Below are 18,459 nucleotides of genomic sequence, written 5' to 3'. Positions count from 1 at the left end.
AGAACGTGCGCAGAAAGTGTCGTAACCTGGACATGGCTTTTATAAGGCATTGGGGAAAGATTCCTAGAAGCAAAGAGATATCTAGAGCAGCTGTGGGTGTTTTCGCAGAAAACATCATGTCTCCAGAAGCAAATATGCTATTGGTGGCCGGGCGGGCCGGGCAGAGCAATGGGCCAACGAGCACTCAAGCAGCGTAAACTCCGTTCACATACTAACCAACCTTCAGTCGGGTTTACGGCGACTAGTATATAGCTATGTCCCGACAAATTGCGAGGAACCACCCAGGCTGCGCAGGCCGCGTCTATTGTGGCATTAAAATTCACCCGTGTCGCATGATGGCGGTGCCCTATTACATTGCCCGGCTTACTTGGCTGCCCATCCCGGGTTACCTAGTCTGCGCGTCACCATGTACAATCTGTACGTTTGCAGCCGTCACCTTTTGTTTTGGTGGAGTTATCGGACATAAAGTGCGACAAAGGAAAGCTATAGCTCCGGCGCTGATAGCCTAGAATCAGCATCGGAGCTCCCTATCCTTTCGCCGACTCGCCGTCCACCCGACCTTTGACCTACGGGCTGCATTTTACCTTACGCGGAGCGGAGTGCTGGAAAAGTCCGGCCTGCCGCTGGACAGAAATCGCTAAGAATGGGGTTATTGCTCATTTGCATCAAGTTGGAGGTGCAAGTTGGCGGCGGCCCTTGAAACGCGGGAGAACGATTCCCCCGTGGATGGGTCGGATCGGGTTGGGCGCCCACTGGCGATAACACCGCGCGAAAGTGTGCATAGTTAGAACAGCCAATACAAAATCATATACCTGGGACTGCGCTAGTCTTCCCAAACCGTCATTATCCGTCATCATGGTATCTGAGAAACAACACCCAAAGCAGAACAGGAACAAAACGCGCACCCGAACGCTCAGCAAATTGACAAGGGACTGTCCTCCTCCAGGACGTCCACCGAGCCGCCCATGAACTTGTAAAGCACCTCACATATCCATGCTCCGGGTATCATCCCTAGTCCCACTGCCGCTGCCCAATTCATCCTCCAATTCGTTGGTGACAAAATCTTCGTACTCTTCCAAGTTCTTCTGCACATGTATCTTGAACTTGATCACGTCGTTGAGCATCCGGTCAATCTCCGTGTGGAGCTCCTCTCTCAAGGAGTTGGCACGAAGCACAAGCTGCTCATACCTGCAATACATTATCAGTTGTGTCACAATGATCTCTTTGATTAATGGCACTTACTCGATGCTGGTGTTCATCTCTCGCTGTTCCATGAGTTGCACTGATTCGGATAACGAAGCCCGCATCTTTGCAAGCTCCTTTTCCATCTTCTCGATTTGGGCGTCGGAAGCCATCTTTTGCGCCGTTGTGACCTGTTATGCAAAGTCAGCCGCCATTCCTGTGCTTTCGTCGTGATACATGAACTTACCTCCTTGGTCTTCTCATACTCTTCCTCGGCAGCACGAACTCGATGTTCGAGCGCTTCGACCTCGTTTCGTTTGTCCTCGATGGCCTCCTTGATGCCGTCAAGCAGGTCATGATCCTTCATCATCATGTCCATCGCAATGCTTCTCCGCTCAGAGATCTCTTTCCTCAGCGCGAGGAAGCTGTTCTTCACCTGTCCTCGCAGGTCAAGGTTGAGAATGTGCGCAGGCTGGTACCCAGTCACGGGGTCGGCGAGCAACCTATCCGAAGACGAAGCTCCGCTGGAGCCCTTGAGTTGAGACGAGCTAAAGTCTGGCCCGTCGTTGACTGTGACTTGCAGTTCGTAGTCCTTGCCCTTGGCGTTGACAGCCGTCGCTGGGATGAGGGCAATTTGATACGCGAGAGTGTTGTACTTGTCAACCATTCGCTCCAGCTCGTCCAGCTTCCTGCTTGCATCCATCTCCTTGTCTGCTACCTTCTTCTTGACCTCTTCTAGCCTCTGCACCGCCGACTCGATGCCCTTCTGCAGACGCTCTCGTTCAGCAGTCATGCGGTCGATATCCTGCATGCTGATACCCAGATCGTCCACAGCTTTTTGCAAGCCTCGGCGCTCGCCCTCGACTTCCTTCAGCTCTTGCATGAGCTTGTCCAACTCCTCCTGCAAGACCTGTATGCGGTTTTCGTATTTGTCTGACCTTTGCATGGCGAGAGCATTGTACTCCTCGAATTTGACCTTGTCTTCTTCCATGATCCTGAAATGGTTATCGAGGACTGCAGGATCAGGGGTTGATTTCTCGAGGTCTTCTATTTCTCGCAGTAGTCGGCTGTTCTCTGCCTCAAGCATTTCAAGCTCGGAAGTGTACTTGGAATTGGACTGCTCGAAGGCCTGGGCCATCCGCTCCACATGTGGCGCCAGCACTCGATTGGCGTCCTCGTCGTCCGCATCCTCGTCCATGGAAAGCCAATCCCTGTACGCTTTGCTGAGGAAGTCAAAGATAATATGATCTCCAGTGACGTCGATACCGCTCTCTAGGCAGGCGTCGTCATACCGATTGCAGGCGTAGCCATCAAGCATTTGCGCTAGTTGCATCATCCAATGCAAAAGACCCAGGAAGGTGCTCCAATTCTGGCCACCGACGGCCGCAATTTGGCTCTTTGTGATGCTTCGCTCGTAGGGATACCGCAGTTGTTTCAGGATGGGCGGTACCTCTTGGTCGATGTTCTTTTGAAACTTGTGGCTTGGGTCGATACGGCGGTACAGCCACTGGAACATGAAGTTGAAATCCTTCTGTGTTGGAGATTTGATAATGTTCTGGGATAGCACGTGCTTCATCTGCATCTCGAAATTGTTCTGGGCAAGGTAGTCCAGCAGCTCCTGACCGATCCTGGCCTGGTACGACCTGTCCTTTAGAGGGCGGGGATCTCGCGGTACGCCGGCGGGCTGGGGTGCTTGTTGGAAAAACGACTGATGGCTCATGGGGCCGTTTGTTGAAGGTCTCGCGCGGTATACACTGCTCCTCCTGTCTGCGTCCGTGGAGGCGCGTCCCGGGGCCGGTGTCGGCGCGAAAGACTTGTCGCGGATCGACGTTCGCTTGACAGAAGAAAGGCCCATTTCCGCCAAGTTGGTTCCAGAAGAAGAGCGCTGGAACATTGGTTGGCTCGGTCGTGATAGGGCCAAAGACTGTCTGGAGCCCGACACGGAGCGAGCATGGCTATTCGAGAAGGGCGCACCTGCGCCTGAATTCGATCGCTTCATTGCGGATGCGGGTTGGGGTAAGCCTGAGTTGTAGTTGATGCCTCCTAAGGTCTATGCATCATGTCAGAGGGCAGCTTAGGAACGAGAAGTATCGCTGCGAGGAGCTTCTCTACAGAGTGTGACTGACACATACCTCTCTTGGTCTGCGTACACTCCACAGTCCGGTGTCTTGCGACATGGTGGGATGGCGCGGGACGGCTGTGATCAAGGAGTCGAATGGCGGCCGACCGACTTGCGACACGACTTGCGATGCTCCAAGCGTTGCGCTGAAGTCGTCGAGCAGAGAATACGTTTGCGCGACAGCTTTGCTTTCGCGGCGCGTGGTTTCGAGGTGTGAGGGTGGGAAGGGAAAGCCGTTGCAGAAGTCGTCGGTCGGTGTTGTTGCCCTGGGGGAAGTAAACAAAATGCTCTACTCGATTCTGATTGGCTGCAAGAGGCACCTCTCAAACAATAAGGCAGGCGCCAGGACCACCACTTTTTTTTTTTTTTTTTTTTGGTTGAATGATGCCCAACACGTGAGGCTTCCCTTGTTTATCGGGTGTTTCCTTAGCACCTTTAGATACATAAGCCTACCTTAGTCACGTCGGCTGCATCTGACTGACGGGGTGTTTCCCTGCAGGGGCCACCCCAGACTAACGGGGTCCCCAGCCGCGCTGAACTGCGCCGAAGCCTCGGTTCAAAACCCGGCCCCCCGTATTACGTATCTGTCGCCAGCTGCGCTGCAGACTTCCCAGGACATCTTCTCAGGAACACATGTGCCATCTGTCTCTGTCGCACCCATCACACGACACCTCCTCGACTGGGTGATGTGGCGAGGCTGGTAAGGCAACAATAACAACCATGGCGATTCGAGAGGATATCGTCGCGTCGGCGGTACGCTGGGCCTGATTCCATTGCTTCCTTTGTCGATTGCTAACTGAACGTAGACGCAATGTCAGTACCCGAACCGAGCCTATGGACTGCGACTCATCAGACTAATAAACCCGTAGTTCTCCAGGACCCAAGTGTCGCGAGCTCGTCCATTGATAATCGCGTGGCCTTCCTGCGAACCAAGAACCTTACACAAGAGGAGATCGATGCCGCTCTTGCCAGAGTCGGCGCGCAACCGGCCCCAACTGCCGCCCCGACTCCGATGCCGGTCGCCCAGCAGCAACCACCGCAACAGTACTATCAATCATATCCTCCTCAGTATGCAGCATGGCAACCGCCCCCACCGCCTCCCAAGAGAGACTGGAGAGACTGGTTTATCATGGCGACCGTCGTCGGAGGCGTTGGCTACGGCGCGTATGCTCTGGCCAAGGTATGAACTGTGTAGAGACGCGTCCAACATGTGGCAACTAACGAACCCAGCGATATGTTTATCCGATGATCGCTCCCCCAACCCCCGAGAAGCTCGAGCAAGACAAGAAGTCCATTGAGGAGCAATTCGACAAAGCATTCGGATTGGTTGAGCAGCTGGCCAAAGACACTGAAGCTCTCAAGGAAGCGGAGAAGGAGCGGACAGAGAAGCTCGATACAGCGCTCACGGAACTTGAGTCTGTGGTCAAGGAGCTTCGGTCTGCAAACTCGCGAAGGGAGTCGGAAGCACAGCGCATCAAGGACGATGTCCAAGTTCTCAAGGCTTCAATCCCTAAGGCCATGGAAACGCAAAAGGATACTACCGATAACAGACTCAAGGAGGTTAATTCAGAACTCACCAGTCTGAAGACATTGATCACCCAGAGAATGTCGGCCGCTGCATCACCCCCGAGCACGAATGGATTGCGAAATGGCGGAAGTGCTGCGCCCGTAGCTTCTGTTGCTGGCACCACTGGGGCTGCCGGCAACGGAAGCCATGGCGGGGACAAGGAGGCGGTGAGCACTGTCGAAACACCAAAGACCACGGCAACACCCAGTTTCAACCGACCCTCTCCGCTCAGCGGCAAGCCTGTTGGAAAGGCCTCGATCCCGGCATGGCAGATGGCCATGGCCAACAAGGACTCTGCGGCGGCGTCGTCGACGACAATAAACGGCGCTGAGTCTGCTGGGGGTAGCTCGCAACAAGAGGCCACGAGCTCGTGACGGAAGGTGTCGTAGTTTCGATGTTCTTTTCTCTTTTGTACAGTAATCAGGTTCGTGCAAGGGAGCCATTGTGGTCATGGGCTTGCATAAGCCGGCATATATCAATCCAATTCAAAATACAACGTCAAAATGGTGTGCCAGAGTGTTTGATATTTTACTAGTGCCGTTTGCCTGGCTCTCGTGCCACGCGCGAAAGCCATCCGACAACCATCCTAGCTGACCGCGACGACAGGCAAGTAGCCGGCGGCGAGTCGGAAGGGAGCGGCGCTTGACGTGTTTCATGCGGGCTCAGTGTCATTGAGTTGCAGCCTGTGGGCGGCCAGCACCAGCAAGCACAGTTTCGTGGGGAAGGTTCGTGTTAGGGGGGGGGGGGGTGATCGAAAGGGCTGTTTGCGGGCGCCGGGTTAACTCCGTGCCTTGAACCCCCGGAAGGACAAGGCGAGCCAGCCCAGCAGGTACAATGAGCTTGAGATGTTGGCCCGGATCAGTTGGAGTTGAAGGTTTGGCAATGTCCATGCCCTCAAAATAAGCGACACGATAGGCAAAGTCGTACATGGCACAACAGAGGCGCGGAGCCCTCAACCGGCGGTTGGCAGAGTCGTATTGTTCAGATCGACCGTTCATGGCCGGGTTGTGGTGTGTGTGAGGGGGCATGGGCGAGGGGTTGTCCCGCAATTGGTAGCTGCCGGGAATAAGGCGAGCCGCAAATAGCTCAGCCCAGTGTGGTCAAGTATCTGTCGATTTCGCAAGTGATTCTGAAATGGGGTGGCGTGGGCCGACGTACGTAACTGCAGGTTGCACGAGGTGCTAGGCCACATGTCTGTCACTGTGCTGGGTGTGCTGTGCTGTGTTGTGCTGTGCTTTGCGATATTGCCAGAGCCGCAGTGTTGGGTGCGTTTCTTATTTCTCTACGTGGACGGGTTAAGGGTGCATTTTCGTAAATTCTCCTTGATTCGGCAATGGGTGCAGATCACTCTCATGCTCAGCTAACAAAAGCTCTGTTGCATGAGCTGAGGTGAAGGGTGGCTTGAGATGAAGAAAAGATGCCAATGTGCCAATGTCTGACACCTTACCTTAGGTAGCGTATGATATCTTCTAAGGAAGGAAAGGCACCACTTCACTGTGAAGTGACATAGTGTATTAAAGTGTATTTTTTGGAAACTCTGCTAGCACGTAGGCTACCTTTGTAACTACCCCCCTCCCCTTCTCCCTTCCCTTCCCCCTTCCCTTCCCCCTTCCCTTCCCCCTTCGCTTCTCTTAGCTTTAATAGTTAAGGAGGATCACAGCGATTACTATAATTACTTTATTTTTATCTTCTTTAAATTTATTTGGTTTATTAAACTTATCCTAAACCTCTTCTATTTTCTTATTATATCTAAGTTTCTTATAGAGATTCTTTTAGTTCTATTTATAAGTATTAATACTTTTAACGGTACTAAATTTAAAGAGGAAATATATAGTAATTTAGTAAATAAATATTTAGTAGTAATATTTATTTTTAAACTTATTTAAAAACTTAATATTAAAGTTTATTTTATTAATATGATTTTAGAGCTTTTATTTATACTTTTTTTATAAGAGTAAATAAATTAACACTCTATTTTGTTTTTTAGTTTATTAACTTAATAATAAATATTTTAATAAATTTAATTATAATAAGTTAATTCTATTAAAGATAGTTAATAAGTAGAAGAAGACCTATATTCTTCCTTTTGTATAATCTTATATAATAAGTTATCTATAAGTTATTAAAGTTATTAATAATATTCTTATAAACTTAGATTAAAGCTTTCTTAGTTATTATAAATAGTATCACGATATATAGTAAGTATCTATTAAAGTATAAACAGAATTTTCATAGTGTAGCGTAAACCTCCACAAGTTGGATGTGGCTGGGCTTAAAGGGTAGAAGAAGGAAAGGCACCACGGCACTTGACATGCCCACCTTTCTGTTGATCCCACTTTCTAGAAGCAATGGAGCCGATGATTTGTCGGTTCGGCAGGTCCAGGCCGCAGCAGAGCCAACAGCCTGGTGTCGAGCGTCTCCATCCGCAACCATTTCCTATTTCGACCGATGTTGCGGCCCTGTCCCGGACGCTACGGAGCGCCCTGCTGATGACCAATGATGGTGGTGCCTTGTCATCTGGTCGTGGGGAGAAACATGCCACCTGCAGGGCCCATCCCCGCGATCCATCTGCCATCTCAATCGTGATTCCGCCTGAAGCTTGAAGCTCTTGCCTCTCGAGTCTCGAGAGACGCTGGCTCTTTCCACCATGCTCAATACGAATACCGCAACGCGCTCCCGTTGGCCACTCAGGTCGCAGGACCGTCCTTCTTCATCGGCGACTTCTCATTGGGTTCGCCACGGCACGAATTGCTCCGACGGGCTCTCGGGGCTTTGCAATCGTCCTTTCTTGTCCTCTTTTGCAGATGTCACTTCACTTACTAGCCACGATGATGAGGAACGTTTTATCTCCAAACCTGGTGCCGTCTTCCATCACACCGATATACTTCAACAGAGGATGCAAGGATTTTGACAAGGGAACTAGCGTTTGGTCAAGTGGACTACTGCATCTAAGGCACCTCGTACTGCACGAACGTCTGGCGGCCACAAGCGATTCGTCAATCTACCTTAGGTAGGCACCTTACCCAGCCTTCAGCCCATCAACAACAACCGAGGCTCCTTGCCAAGCAGCATGTCATAATAGGCTCTCCCACGATTTGTCTCATTCTCACTACATTAATCAACACCCCCTGCACCTACAGGCCTATAAGTCATCATCTCGCAAGGTAGTCTTCCTTCATCTTCAACAATTCCTTTCTGCTCTGTTACGCGGGGCTGTCAGTATCCGCCAGCGTTGCATTTTCTCATCCCCATTCATCGTCGTTCGTCCCAGTCTACAAGGACGTCCCCCCCCCAGTAAACGGCTACTCTTCCCGGCCACACGCAAACTTGCTACGCAGTAGCTCGTCTTCTCTCCTCATCTGCTTCCTCGTCTCCGTCCTCCCCCCTCCTCCACTCCACATCCTTGCTTCTGGATACCTTCCTCGAACGGGACCATCAGTCGGTGTACAACGCATGCAGATCAGGCTCTTTCGTCCAGGGACCGCAGTTAATCCCCTCTCATCTGAACTTTTTGTCGACCACGAGCCCTTGACCGTTGCGACTCTTTCTCAACGGGTAGCAGCCTGTTCTTCCAGGGTACCGTATTATTAGAGTGTTTCAACCACGTCAGGCATAGCACGCGGCTTGGCTCAAGTTCAACACCTGTCTGCTTCACCTCACAACTCATATTAGAAGCCCTCTTCCACTATCCTCTCGACTTGAACAATGACTACTTCTGCCAATTTCAACAGTCCTTCTTCCTCTTCTTCATCGGGCTTCCCAAATCCACTCGATATGGACCCTGCGCAGTTCAAGTTATTGCTCTCACTTCTGCCAAAGGTGCCCCTGATAACACGAGTGGCCCTGCTTCACGTCCTACATCTGTCGAAGCCCGCCAGATACCTCGATTTAAGGAGTGAGCTCATTGTCGCTGTCCTCCGCTCGTATCTCATGGCCAGCAAACCGCGATCCATCACATCATCCCAAAAGCTTGCAAATCGGGATAATGGCGTCAAGGGTAGAATATGGGTTTCAACTTATGCCAGTCCTGCTTCCTCCGAGACGGACGTCCGCGACGCGGTTGTAGGCACGATACAATCGCTCCGAACACCGGGCACGCCAGAAATCAATCTCAGACTGCCAGACCTTGTGCCTGTTGAGGCTGAATGGACCGGCTACCGTGCTGGCGCCACTTCCGAATCGAAACCGCCGGCAATCGGAGAAAAAGAGAAGTTCGATGAACTGATGAGAGAGGTCACAAACCCTCTGACCGTCTTGTATCTTCACGGAGGAGCGTACTATCTTTGCGATCCAGCGACTCATCGACCTGCCACCAAGAAAATAGCCAAGCTGACGGGCGGGCGTCTTTACTCTGTCCGCTACCGGCTGGCTCCGCAGCATCCCTTCCCCGCAGCCCTAATGGATGCTCTTGTCTCTTACTTGACGTTGTTGTATCCTCCACCCGATGCCTATCATGAGGGAGTTGAGCCGAAGCACATCGTCGTAGCCGGTGACAGGTGAGTCGTCATTATGAACCAAATCAAAACATCGGCACTGATAAATTGGCAGCGCAGGGGGTAATTTGAGCTTAGCCTTGCTGCAGCTGCTGCTGGAGTTGCGTAGGCAGAAGCGGAAGATACAATGGCTTGGGGAGGAACGCGAAATACCACTGCCCAGCGGTTTGGCCCTCAACTCGCCATGGATGGATATCACGCAAAGCTCCCCGAGCTGGGAATCCAACTGGGAGTTTGACTACCTGCCAAAGGCCTCCGTATATGCCGAGTACAACCCACCGCCGTGCGAAGCCTGGCCAGCAAAACCCCCACGCGCTAGCATTTATGCCGATGACGATCTCATCGCGCACCCGCTCGTGACTCTCGTCATGAACAAGAGCTGGGCAGGTTCGCCGCCTGTCTTCATTTGCACGGGGTGGGAGCTGTTAGCGGACGAGGACAGGTACATGGCGCGCAAGCTGAGAGAAGACCGCGTGCCCGTGGTATTCGAAGAGTATGAGGGAATGCCACACTGCTTTGCCCTGATCTTGGCCAAGATTCCCAACGCTAAGCGTTGCTTTGAGGGTTGGACTGGTTTCATGAAGACGGTCGCCAGCAATCCGGAGAGCATATCGTCCAAGGCAACCACTGTCAAGGCCAAGTCATTGGAGGAAGTTCCTCGCGAGTTCGTGTCGCTCAGCACGCTGAGTGACGAGGAGATACAAAAGAGAGTCCTTCAAAAGAAAGACGAGAGCTTGAACTCTACACCGGAGGCAGTCCCAAAACTGTAAGCGGCCAAAACCGGGGGCGAGAGCAGCAAGGGATTGGCCCCATGATTTCTGGCTGTTCGACGTAAGGTATCTACCTCACTCATATTATGTAATTATTTACGAAAACATATGTAAAGAAGGTCGGGCAAGCGGATACTGGGCCGCATGAAAAGGGCCGCGCGTCGAAACAGATATGAAGAAATATAGTTGCTTGATTGGAATAACACAGAGGTAGAGGAAATATGTAGATTGCCCTGCTGCGTTCATACAAATTCCCCGATATGCAGGGGCATAGCGACCACTGTGCTTCGGGGCGCTTTGACTTAACCGGGCTCTCTTCCGGGCTAACAAGCTACGAATGCCTACCTTACTATGCGGTACGTTGGCTACCTAGGTAGGTAGGTATCTTAAACATATGGATCTCACTATTGTGTTACTTCGCAAGGTATCCGTACTTCACCCTCTATAAGGTAGCCCTGGAGGTGCATTGGTGTACCGACATACCCCTGTCAGAACCTTGATTTTACCTCAGGTTCCCTACCTACCGGGCTCACCTACTCCAACGTGGCACTGCGCGGGCATTTGGGGTAAAAAAAAAAATCTCACCCTGTAGTCCTACGGAAATCGCGACCTCACCTGCCGATTGCCGACTATCGACCATGGAGCGCCACAAGAAGACTGTCTCCAAAATTGCTGCTGCAGTGCGGTCGTTCTTCGACCGGAAGGAGCCCTACCGCATCTTCCACGGCTCGACCAACAGCACCCGTCCCTTCCGCCGAGATCGCTTCGTTGATATCAGCGCCCTCGGCAATGTTCTCGAGGTCAACAAAGCCGCGCGCACCGCCCTGGTCGAGCCCAATGTCCCCATGGACCGCCTTGTTGAGAGCACCCTTCGTCACGGCCTGATCCCCCCCGTCGTTATGGAGTTTCCCGGCATCACGGCCGGAGGAGGCTATGCCGGTACCGCAGGCGAGAGCTCGAGCTTCAAGCATGGCTTCTTCGATGATACCATCAATGAGGTCGAGCTTGTACTGGCAAACGGCGAGGTCGTCCGCGCCAGCCGACATGAGAGATCCGACCTCTTCCGGGGCGCCGCTGGCGCCGTCGGCACTCTAGGTGTCACCACCATGATTGAGCTTCAACTGATCGAGGCCAAGAAGTACGTGAAGACGACGTACCACCGCACTCACAGCGTCGCCGAGGCTGTCGAGACGGTTCAGGCCGAGACGATGAACCCGGAAAACGACTACGTTGATGGCATCCTTTTCTCCAAGGACCACGGCGTCATCATCACCGGCAAGCTGACGGACGATATTCCCGCTGACAGCAAGCCTCAGACTTTCAGCGGCGCCTGGGATCCCTGGTTCTATCTTCACGTCAAAGACCGAACCATTGGCGCCTCTTCCGGTGCCATCGAAGGCACTGCCCCTGTCGTCGATTTCGTCCCCTTGGCCGAATATCTATTCCGCTATGACCGAGCTGGCTTCTGGGTCGGCGCTGCTGCCTTTGATTACTTCAAGTACGTGCCGTTCACGCGCTTCACCCGTTGGTTTCTCGACGACTTTCTTCACACGCGTATGCTCTATCGTGCGCTGCACGGGAGTGGCGAGTCGGCACGCTTCGTCGTTCAGGACCTCGCTCTTCCCTACAAAAACGCCGAGCGCTTCGTGGACTACACTGCCGAAAACTTCAACATCTGGCCGCTGTGGCTTTGCCCCTTGAAGCAGACGGCACCGCCAACCTTTCACCCGCACACGGGCGAGATTGAGACCCGACCGGCAGCCGGTAGCAGCTCGAGCAGTGTCACTACCGCGCCCAAACCGATGCTCAACATCGGTCTATGGGGCTGGGGCCCTGCGAACCCTGACGAGTTCGTGGCTAAGAACCGCGCGCTCGAGCATAAGCTGCGCGAGCTCGGCGGGATGAAGTGGCTATACGCGCACACATACTACACCGAGGACGAATTCTGGCAGGCCTATGATCGTGAGTGGTATGACGAACTTCGTGTTAAGTATGGCGCTACGACCCTACCAACGGTCTACAACAAGGTCAAGGTTGATGTCGATGCCCGGAAAGAGGAGCTTAAGAACTGGCGCCAAGTTGTAAAGTCGAAGCCGCCCATCGGCGGCCTTTATGGTATCTGGAAAGCTATCCAGAGTAAGGATTACCACCTGCATCGCCACGCAGAGTGGAAGTACAGGCGTGAGCAGTAGGCAAGTTCAACCGGGCGAACTTGGCATTGGAGTACATCATGTTTGGAAACGAACGACTGAGCATACGAACAATTGAATGAGATTGTGCTCTTTGTGACATGTACCGATGTGGTGGTGGCATCTCTGGCGGCTTTGCCGCTAGATGAAAACATCAAAAGTGGACAGACAAGAAGAAGCATTGTAGGCGCATGGGACGTGGTAATACAGGCGCGAATTCATGGTTGCAAGATTTTCAGGCTGTTACTCTGGAGGACTTCATTAACATAAAAAGCCGTTTCAATTCATTCATATCTCTCTTTTGCCCTGGCCTCATCATTCCGATGCTCGAATAACCCCATCTGGCCCGGTATATACAATCACTATTACGAGAGACATCCTCGCGACATGATCCCCGTATCTAGGTTCACATCCATCGCGACCCGTAGCGCCTCTGCTCCTCCTCTCAGATTAACTACCTCATGCTGGCTTATGCTTTTTGCAGCAGTGATGTCGCAAGATCTATGCATCCGCCTCTATCCGTGCGCAAGTCCAAGATCGAAAAAGAAAATGTGCATCTGTTCGCAATTGCGATACAGCTTATGCTTTGACGCTGTAGGATCGCTTGAACATCTCGTCAATGTGCTCGAGGTAGTAGGTACCGGGGGCGATGGTGGAAGCATCACCTTTGGGTGCGTAGCCCTTCTGGAGGTGAGCCTGTTTGCGAAGGTCGCACATCTAGTTCATATGTTAGCTGCTCATCCAATTTCGTACCCTGGAGAGGTATCGTATCTTACAGAATCGTAGGTCTCAGGAGCCACCTTGCGGCGGGCCTCCAGTCTTGCGGGGATATCAAGGACCTTGGCGAGAGGAGTCACATCTCCATTAATGCGGAAAGACAAGAAGGAGGCAGCGAGGCCGGAGCCGTAGCTAAAGACACCGATGCGCTTTCCGCTGAGGGTGGCGGCATCAACATGAGACAGCAAGCTAGCGACACCGCCCCAGACGCTGCCGCAGTACATGTTGCCGCAGAGGGTGGCGACCTGGATGCTGGGGTTCACTCTCTCCTGGAACTTCTTCTTGGTGAGCGCCATGAAAGTCTTCTCAACGACCTTGTCTGTCAGAGACTTCTCGTAGTCCATATCACGCAACTCGGGAGCGACCTCAGCGAAGACGGAGCTGTCGGCATCGGCAAGGTAGTCGTGGTATAGCAGACGAGCGTACGACTTTTGAACCAGCTTGCAAGTGGGGGCGTGGAAAGCAAGGTAATCGAATCGGTCCAGGCCCGCCTTGGGGGCAGCGTCGCCGTTGGACAGCTTGGCCTCGCGCTTGTTGTACTCGCGGTAGGCAGCGTCCAGGGCCTTGGTATAGCAGTTGACCGAGTAGTGGCCGTCGACGTAAGGGTACTCGCTGGTCAGGTCGGGCTTGTAGAAGTCGTAGGCGTGCTGCATGTAGGTGCCGCGCAGGCCAGGCTCCAAAACCACGGGGGCGTTAGGACCGACGAGCATGGCAACGGCACCAGCACCGCCCGTAGGGCGGGCATTTCCCTTAGCGTAAAGGGCGATGTCACCGGCGACAACGATAGCATCGCGACCGTCCCAGGCAGATGACTCGATCCAATTGACAGTGTTGAAAAAAGCGTTCGTTCCTCCGTAGCAGGCGTTCACGGTGTCAACACCTTCAATGTTGGTGTTGTCGCCAAAGAGCTGCATGAGCACGGTCTTGACCGACTTGGACTTGTCCAGAATGGTCTCAGTTCCGACCTCGAGGCGACCGATGGAGTTGGGGTCGACATTGTACTTCTTCAGGAGGTTGGAGGTGACGGTCAGAGCGAAAGAGTAGATATCTGCAAGATGGGAGAGTTAAAACCGAACTTGTGTGAAAACAGGACTATGATAGTTCGGCGTACCCTCACGGTCGTCGCAGAAAGCCATCTTGGTCTGGCCAAGGCCGATAGTGTACTTGCCGGCGCTGACGCCATCGAAAGTCTCAAGCTCAGATTGCTCGACATACTGGTTGTTAAGGGCAGAGTATTAGCGAGCGATTGCTCCTTGAGGCGGAAAATCACACAAAAGGGCTTCGAGGGTAGCGACGCAGGCGAGCAAGGAGAGGGGTAATCAGGGTGGGATGCGATTTCGGCGGGGTAGAGACTGGTTTTTTTTTTTTCGGGGTGACTGAGAGCTTTCTGTGTCTAGCAACTTACCTGGCTAGGGAAGTAGATCTCAATGGCCTTGATGCCAATGTTCTGAGGGCGGGAAGCCATTTTGGAAGCGATTCAATTACGCTGAAGAACGGAGAGAGGAGAAAGATTGCGGAGGATTGGAATGGTCTGTCAGGTTGTAGAGTTAGCCAGGAGCTCTCTCTGTTTTTGAACTCGACGGGCTTTCACCGCCGTTTCAACAAAACGGCAGAGCAGTCGCAGAGGTGCCCAACATGCAGAAAGAGAGAGCCAGGGTTCAGCACTCCAGCAACATGTGGTTGCTGGGGTGGTCGAGGTTGAGAGAGGGGGAGGGGCAGCGAGACCCAACACACCTATTGGTAGGGAAGGCGGGTTTGTTTGCTTGGGCGGATGAATTGCGCAAACTTTGGAGGGGGATGCGGAGAAGGAGGATGAAGAGGGTAGAGAGGAGGAGTAGCAGGTGGCAGTCGGAGAGTACAAGTAGGATTTTTTTCGGGGGGAAGAGAAGGAAAAAGGTGTGCCTAGAGACGAGACGAGACGGAGAGAAGTGTCGAGACCGAGACGAGGGGCGTTTACGGATATGATTTTTTTTTTTTTTTTAATTTTCCACAGCTCTGCAGATGATAGGAGACTAACAGCGGGAGGCAAAGGCAGAGAGGGGAGTGTTTTAATATTAATCCCCACTGACGTAGCAACAGACCACGGCGGTGCAATGGGCGTCGAGTAAGGTATCCATCCATCAATGGATAGCACTACACTTGGATGGGACAGGACAGGACAGGATGGGACGGGACCGGACGGGACCGGACAGGACAGGACAGGATAGGACAGGATAGGACAGGATAGGACACCCAGGATGGGGATGGGATGGGATGGGATGGAATGGATTGGGACGGGACGGGGACGGGGACGGGGCATTAAAGAACGACAAGGTACATAGACAGCTACGCAGTCGAGGCAGAGCAGAGCGGGAGGGGTAAAGCTTGAGGAAGACTTGCTCAATGCAGAGGCAGATGCAGGTTCCGATGCCTGGCCTGATGAAGGAAGGAGGAAAGCAAGAACAAAATTAAAAATTAAAAACGAAAAACGAAAATCAGGGGACCAACAGCACCACCAGTGACGGGTGTGCATGTGTAACGGACGAGGTGAGGAGGAGGGGAGTGTGCGCGGATGATGGAGGCAAACTATACCTACCAGACCAATTCTAACCAGTCCAGTAATAAAGCCATCCCCTATCAGTCTCAAAGGCGCGAAAGCTAGCGTCCAGCGACGGACCGCTTCAATAATGGCGTGACCTTCCCCCTCTGTTGTATCCAAGAGAAGCTCTACGAAGGCGCAACTTGAGCTACAGCTAGCCTTCCATGTCCTCCAGGTCTTGTCCGTCCGGAGCCGGCATTCGTATTGTAAGGTACGGAGCCTTCTCATGTCTGTTGGGCAGCGGACACAGGACGCCTGTTACGCTACGGTTCGAATCATGCGAGGTTTTTCTACCCTTCTCTTTCTCTGCGTCAGAAGTAATCCCTCGGCCTTGACCTCGACCTCGACCTCTACCTCGCTCGTTCTTGGTCCGATACTGGCACCTGCTTGCCAAGTTATCTTCCGTCATGCCGCCGCAACATGGCGGGACATGGCTGCCAGAGCTGAGGGCGGGTTCGCAGAATACGCAGTACAAGTAAAAATAAAGACGACGTGCTGTGTCCTCCCTCAACTGGCCGGTGCATCGGACCCGGAGGATCACAGGCCCCCCTCCCTGCTCGGCTGGTTACCCTTGCCTTTGTGACCAATCTGGCGGTGGTCTGTCATGCCAACACTGCATCCATCATGACAGATACAGAGCATTCCTTGCCAACTGTCATCGTGTCTTGCCCTGCAACCCTTGCCCAGGGCAGACCCGAAGGTAGGGTAACGATGAAGTTAGGTGTTGCATAGGTAGGTAAGGTAGGAGATACTAGGTAGGTGGTGGTGAGGTTGAGCTGCTGCGGGCCGTAAGTTCAGGCAGGGTGCGGGTGCGCTGCGGGTGCGGCAGCGGTAGCGGTAGGTGCAGAGAACTTTCTACGACGGAGAGAGGTGTTTCTTGTTGAAAAAGTACAAGTGGTTGGAAGCAATGTGTGTTTGTGTCTGTTTGCTTTGTGTGTGCCGCAATACGCACCTGCACCTGTATCTGTACACGTCTTTTGTTGGTGGGTGGAGGGGTGGGCAAGATGGACGGGAAATCCACGTCCCCTCCCTTCTTCACCACCAAGTTTGAGCCCTCAAAATACATAAGGCGCTCAACGTTGAATACCCTGCCACCCTGCTCCGCCTGCCCGCCTCGAGACTTGATGAGGGGACCTACTGCGTATGTAAAGATGTGAAAGTCACAGGTATCGGAACACCCCCAGCGGGGTCGTTTCGGGAACAATGAGTGGGACCTGCGAGAAGTGAACACTGAAGTACACTACCTTACCTACCTTAGGTACCTTATCAATCAGTAACCCACCTGAGTGGGCGGGTTAGATCATGCCCGGGTACACTAACACTGCCTACCTAAGGGACTTTACCTTAGGTAGGTAGGTATAGGTAGGCATACTACCTAGGTAGTCACTGAAGATGCGATGCGATGCGATGCCCACGCTCTTCTTCAAGCTCAAACAGACAGGATTTTGCGCCCCTCCCATCCGGCTCGTCGGTCCCGGCTGCGGTCTTGGGTACCCGTACGTACGTGACACATCTGCAGTTCTTCAACGAGTTTGTTTGCTTCTGTCTCTTTGATTACCTGGGATCGCAATTTGGCCTGCGCGAAAACGGGTAAGCGGATAAGGACATGGCGGCTGACCTTGGAAGCGAACGGTACTCACGCATGCACCGGACTCGCCAAGGACGTCCAAAGGTACTTGATAACGTAGCAGGGCCTGTACATTGTGGGCGATGCTCATCCATGTTCCGGGTTGCGAACTTGAGGCTCCACTGGACAAGCCGTTCTCGCATCTTTTCCCCTCCCTCCCTCCTTCTTCTTCATCTCGGACGCCGGCGCCAGTGTGAAAAGAACAGAAAAAGACAAGGGGGGAAAAGACCGCACGAAACCCACACCAAGGCCGTAGCCCGCGGCTCGCATGGCTTGGCAGCTCCGAGTCTCTGTTTCGCTCGGGGCGTGGCGGCTTCGGCCTCGAACTCGAACGAGACTGAACAGCTTTCACAGTCAATCTAGGCACTCATCCACAAACATATGCGGGACTCTTATTATGCGCCTTGACTGTGGCTGAGTCTTTCGCCTTGCCGAAACTACAAACCTTGCGCAGCTGACAACCTCAACTGCATCTTGCCTCGCCTTGGCTACCTTAGGTCATCGTCGTTGTCGTCGTCGGGCAACGACATGTCACCAAGGTGCTTCTGCTTCGGGGACTGTACGTAACAGAGTCGCCATTACTCCTTCTTAGCCACCGCGCCACCCTTGTCCCCCACCTCTTCTGAATGCATCACCTCGACTTGAGCAAGTCGTCCTATTCACTACCACATCTGTTTCGATATCGAAGCCGCATCGGCCCTCCGAGAGGCGTGGGCTCTCCGCCTCCTCCTTAACCTCTTCTAATATCTGAGTCCTCCTCCGTCACAGTGGCCGACATTGATGCTCCGAGTCACCCACCCTGGAAAGCTCCCCCCGTCTCGATGCATACTTGGGTATATTCCCTCAACGTCTACACCACATTGCTTGAGGTATTTTTTTTTTAATTTTTTTTTGGCTCGCCCTTGACTAAGAAGTCGCCTTTGGGTCTGCATTTGCCGTCACTCTTTGGCCAGGCTTTTCACCCGCGTGTCTTGCTCGAAATCCGAGCTTCTTCGACCGAGTGTAACCAGACTCAAAATCCAGCAAAATTTTTCTCCTTGGCTTGTCGTCTCCGTCATCGCCATACCCGCACGTCTCCGCGCTCGCATCGGCCCTCTGGCCCTGGCACATGGTTCAAAACCCCTCCTTTACGAACACAGGTTCCGGCTTCTCCCTTT

At 53.0% G+C, this 18,459-nt stretch overlaps 5 protein-coding genes across 5 annotated transcripts; 3 read left to right on the top strand and 2 right to left on the bottom strand.

Annotated features, from left to right (window-relative positions):
• Positions 1 to 983: 983 nt before the first annotated feature.
• Positions 984 to 3,359, bottom strand: NDC80 (putative kinetochore protein NDC80; the record flags this gene model as incomplete). Its single annotated transcript, XM_037329735.1, has 4 exons — positions 984 to 1,188; positions 1,243 to 1,373; positions 1,430 to 3,232; positions 3,315 to 3,359. 4 exons carry the CDS (start codon positions 3,357 to 3,359, stop codon positions 984 to 986), a joined length of 2,184 nt encoding a protein of 727 aa, XP_037172008.1.
• A 662-nt stretch (positions 3,360 to 4,021) lies between these two features.
• Positions 4,022 to 5,242, top strand: PEX14 (Peroxisomal membrane protein PER10; the record flags this gene model as incomplete). The annotated part of the gene is made up of 4 exons (XM_037329734.1): positions 4,022 to 4,054; positions 4,108 to 4,114; positions 4,171 to 4,481; positions 4,532 to 5,242. 4 exons carry the CDS (start codon positions 4,022 to 4,024, stop codon positions 5,240 to 5,242), a joined length of 1,062 nt encoding a protein of 353 aa, XP_037171735.1.
• A 3,400-nt stretch (positions 5,243 to 8,642) lies between these two features.
• On the top strand, positions 8,643 to 10,131 carry est-1 (Esterase; the record flags this gene model as incomplete). The annotated part of the gene is made up of 2 exons (XM_037329733.1): positions 8,643 to 9,364; positions 9,417 to 10,131. 2 exons carry the CDS (start codon positions 8,643 to 8,645, stop codon positions 10,129 to 10,131), a joined length of 1,437 nt encoding a protein of 478 aa, XP_037172006.1.
• A 638-nt stretch (positions 10,132 to 10,769) lies between these two features.
• Positions 10,770 to 12,323, top strand: CGCA056_v014490 (Delta(24)-sterol reductase; the record flags this gene model as incomplete). The annotated part of the gene is made up of 1 exon (XM_037329732.1): positions 10,770 to 12,323. One exon carries the CDS (start codon positions 10,770 to 10,772, stop codon positions 12,321 to 12,323), a length of 1,554 nt encoding a protein of 517 aa, XP_037172007.1.
• Positions 12,324 to 12,899: 576 nt separating this feature from the next.
• hcs1-0 (Hydroxymethylglutaryl-CoA synthase) lies at positions 12,900 to 14,562 on the bottom strand (the record flags this gene model as incomplete). Its single annotated transcript, XM_037329731.1, has 4 exons — positions 12,900 to 13,037; positions 13,097 to 14,145; positions 14,209 to 14,311; positions 14,503 to 14,562. 4 exons carry the CDS (start codon positions 14,560 to 14,562, stop codon positions 12,900 to 12,902), a joined length of 1,350 nt encoding a protein of 449 aa, XP_037171506.1.
• Between the last annotated feature and the right edge of the window lie 3,897 nt (positions 14,563 to 18,459).

This window comes from Colletotrichum aenigma, assembly GCF_013390185.1.
Source record: "Colletotrichum aenigma strain Cg56 chromosome Unknown KSG_Cg56_contig10, whole genome shotgun sequence".
NCBI lineage: Eukaryota > Fungi > Ascomycota > Sordariomycetes > Glomerellales > Glomerellaceae > Colletotrichum > Colletotrichum aenigma.
Note: the sequence above shows the minus strand (reverse complement) of the source record. Positions and strands in the feature narration are given on the sequence as shown.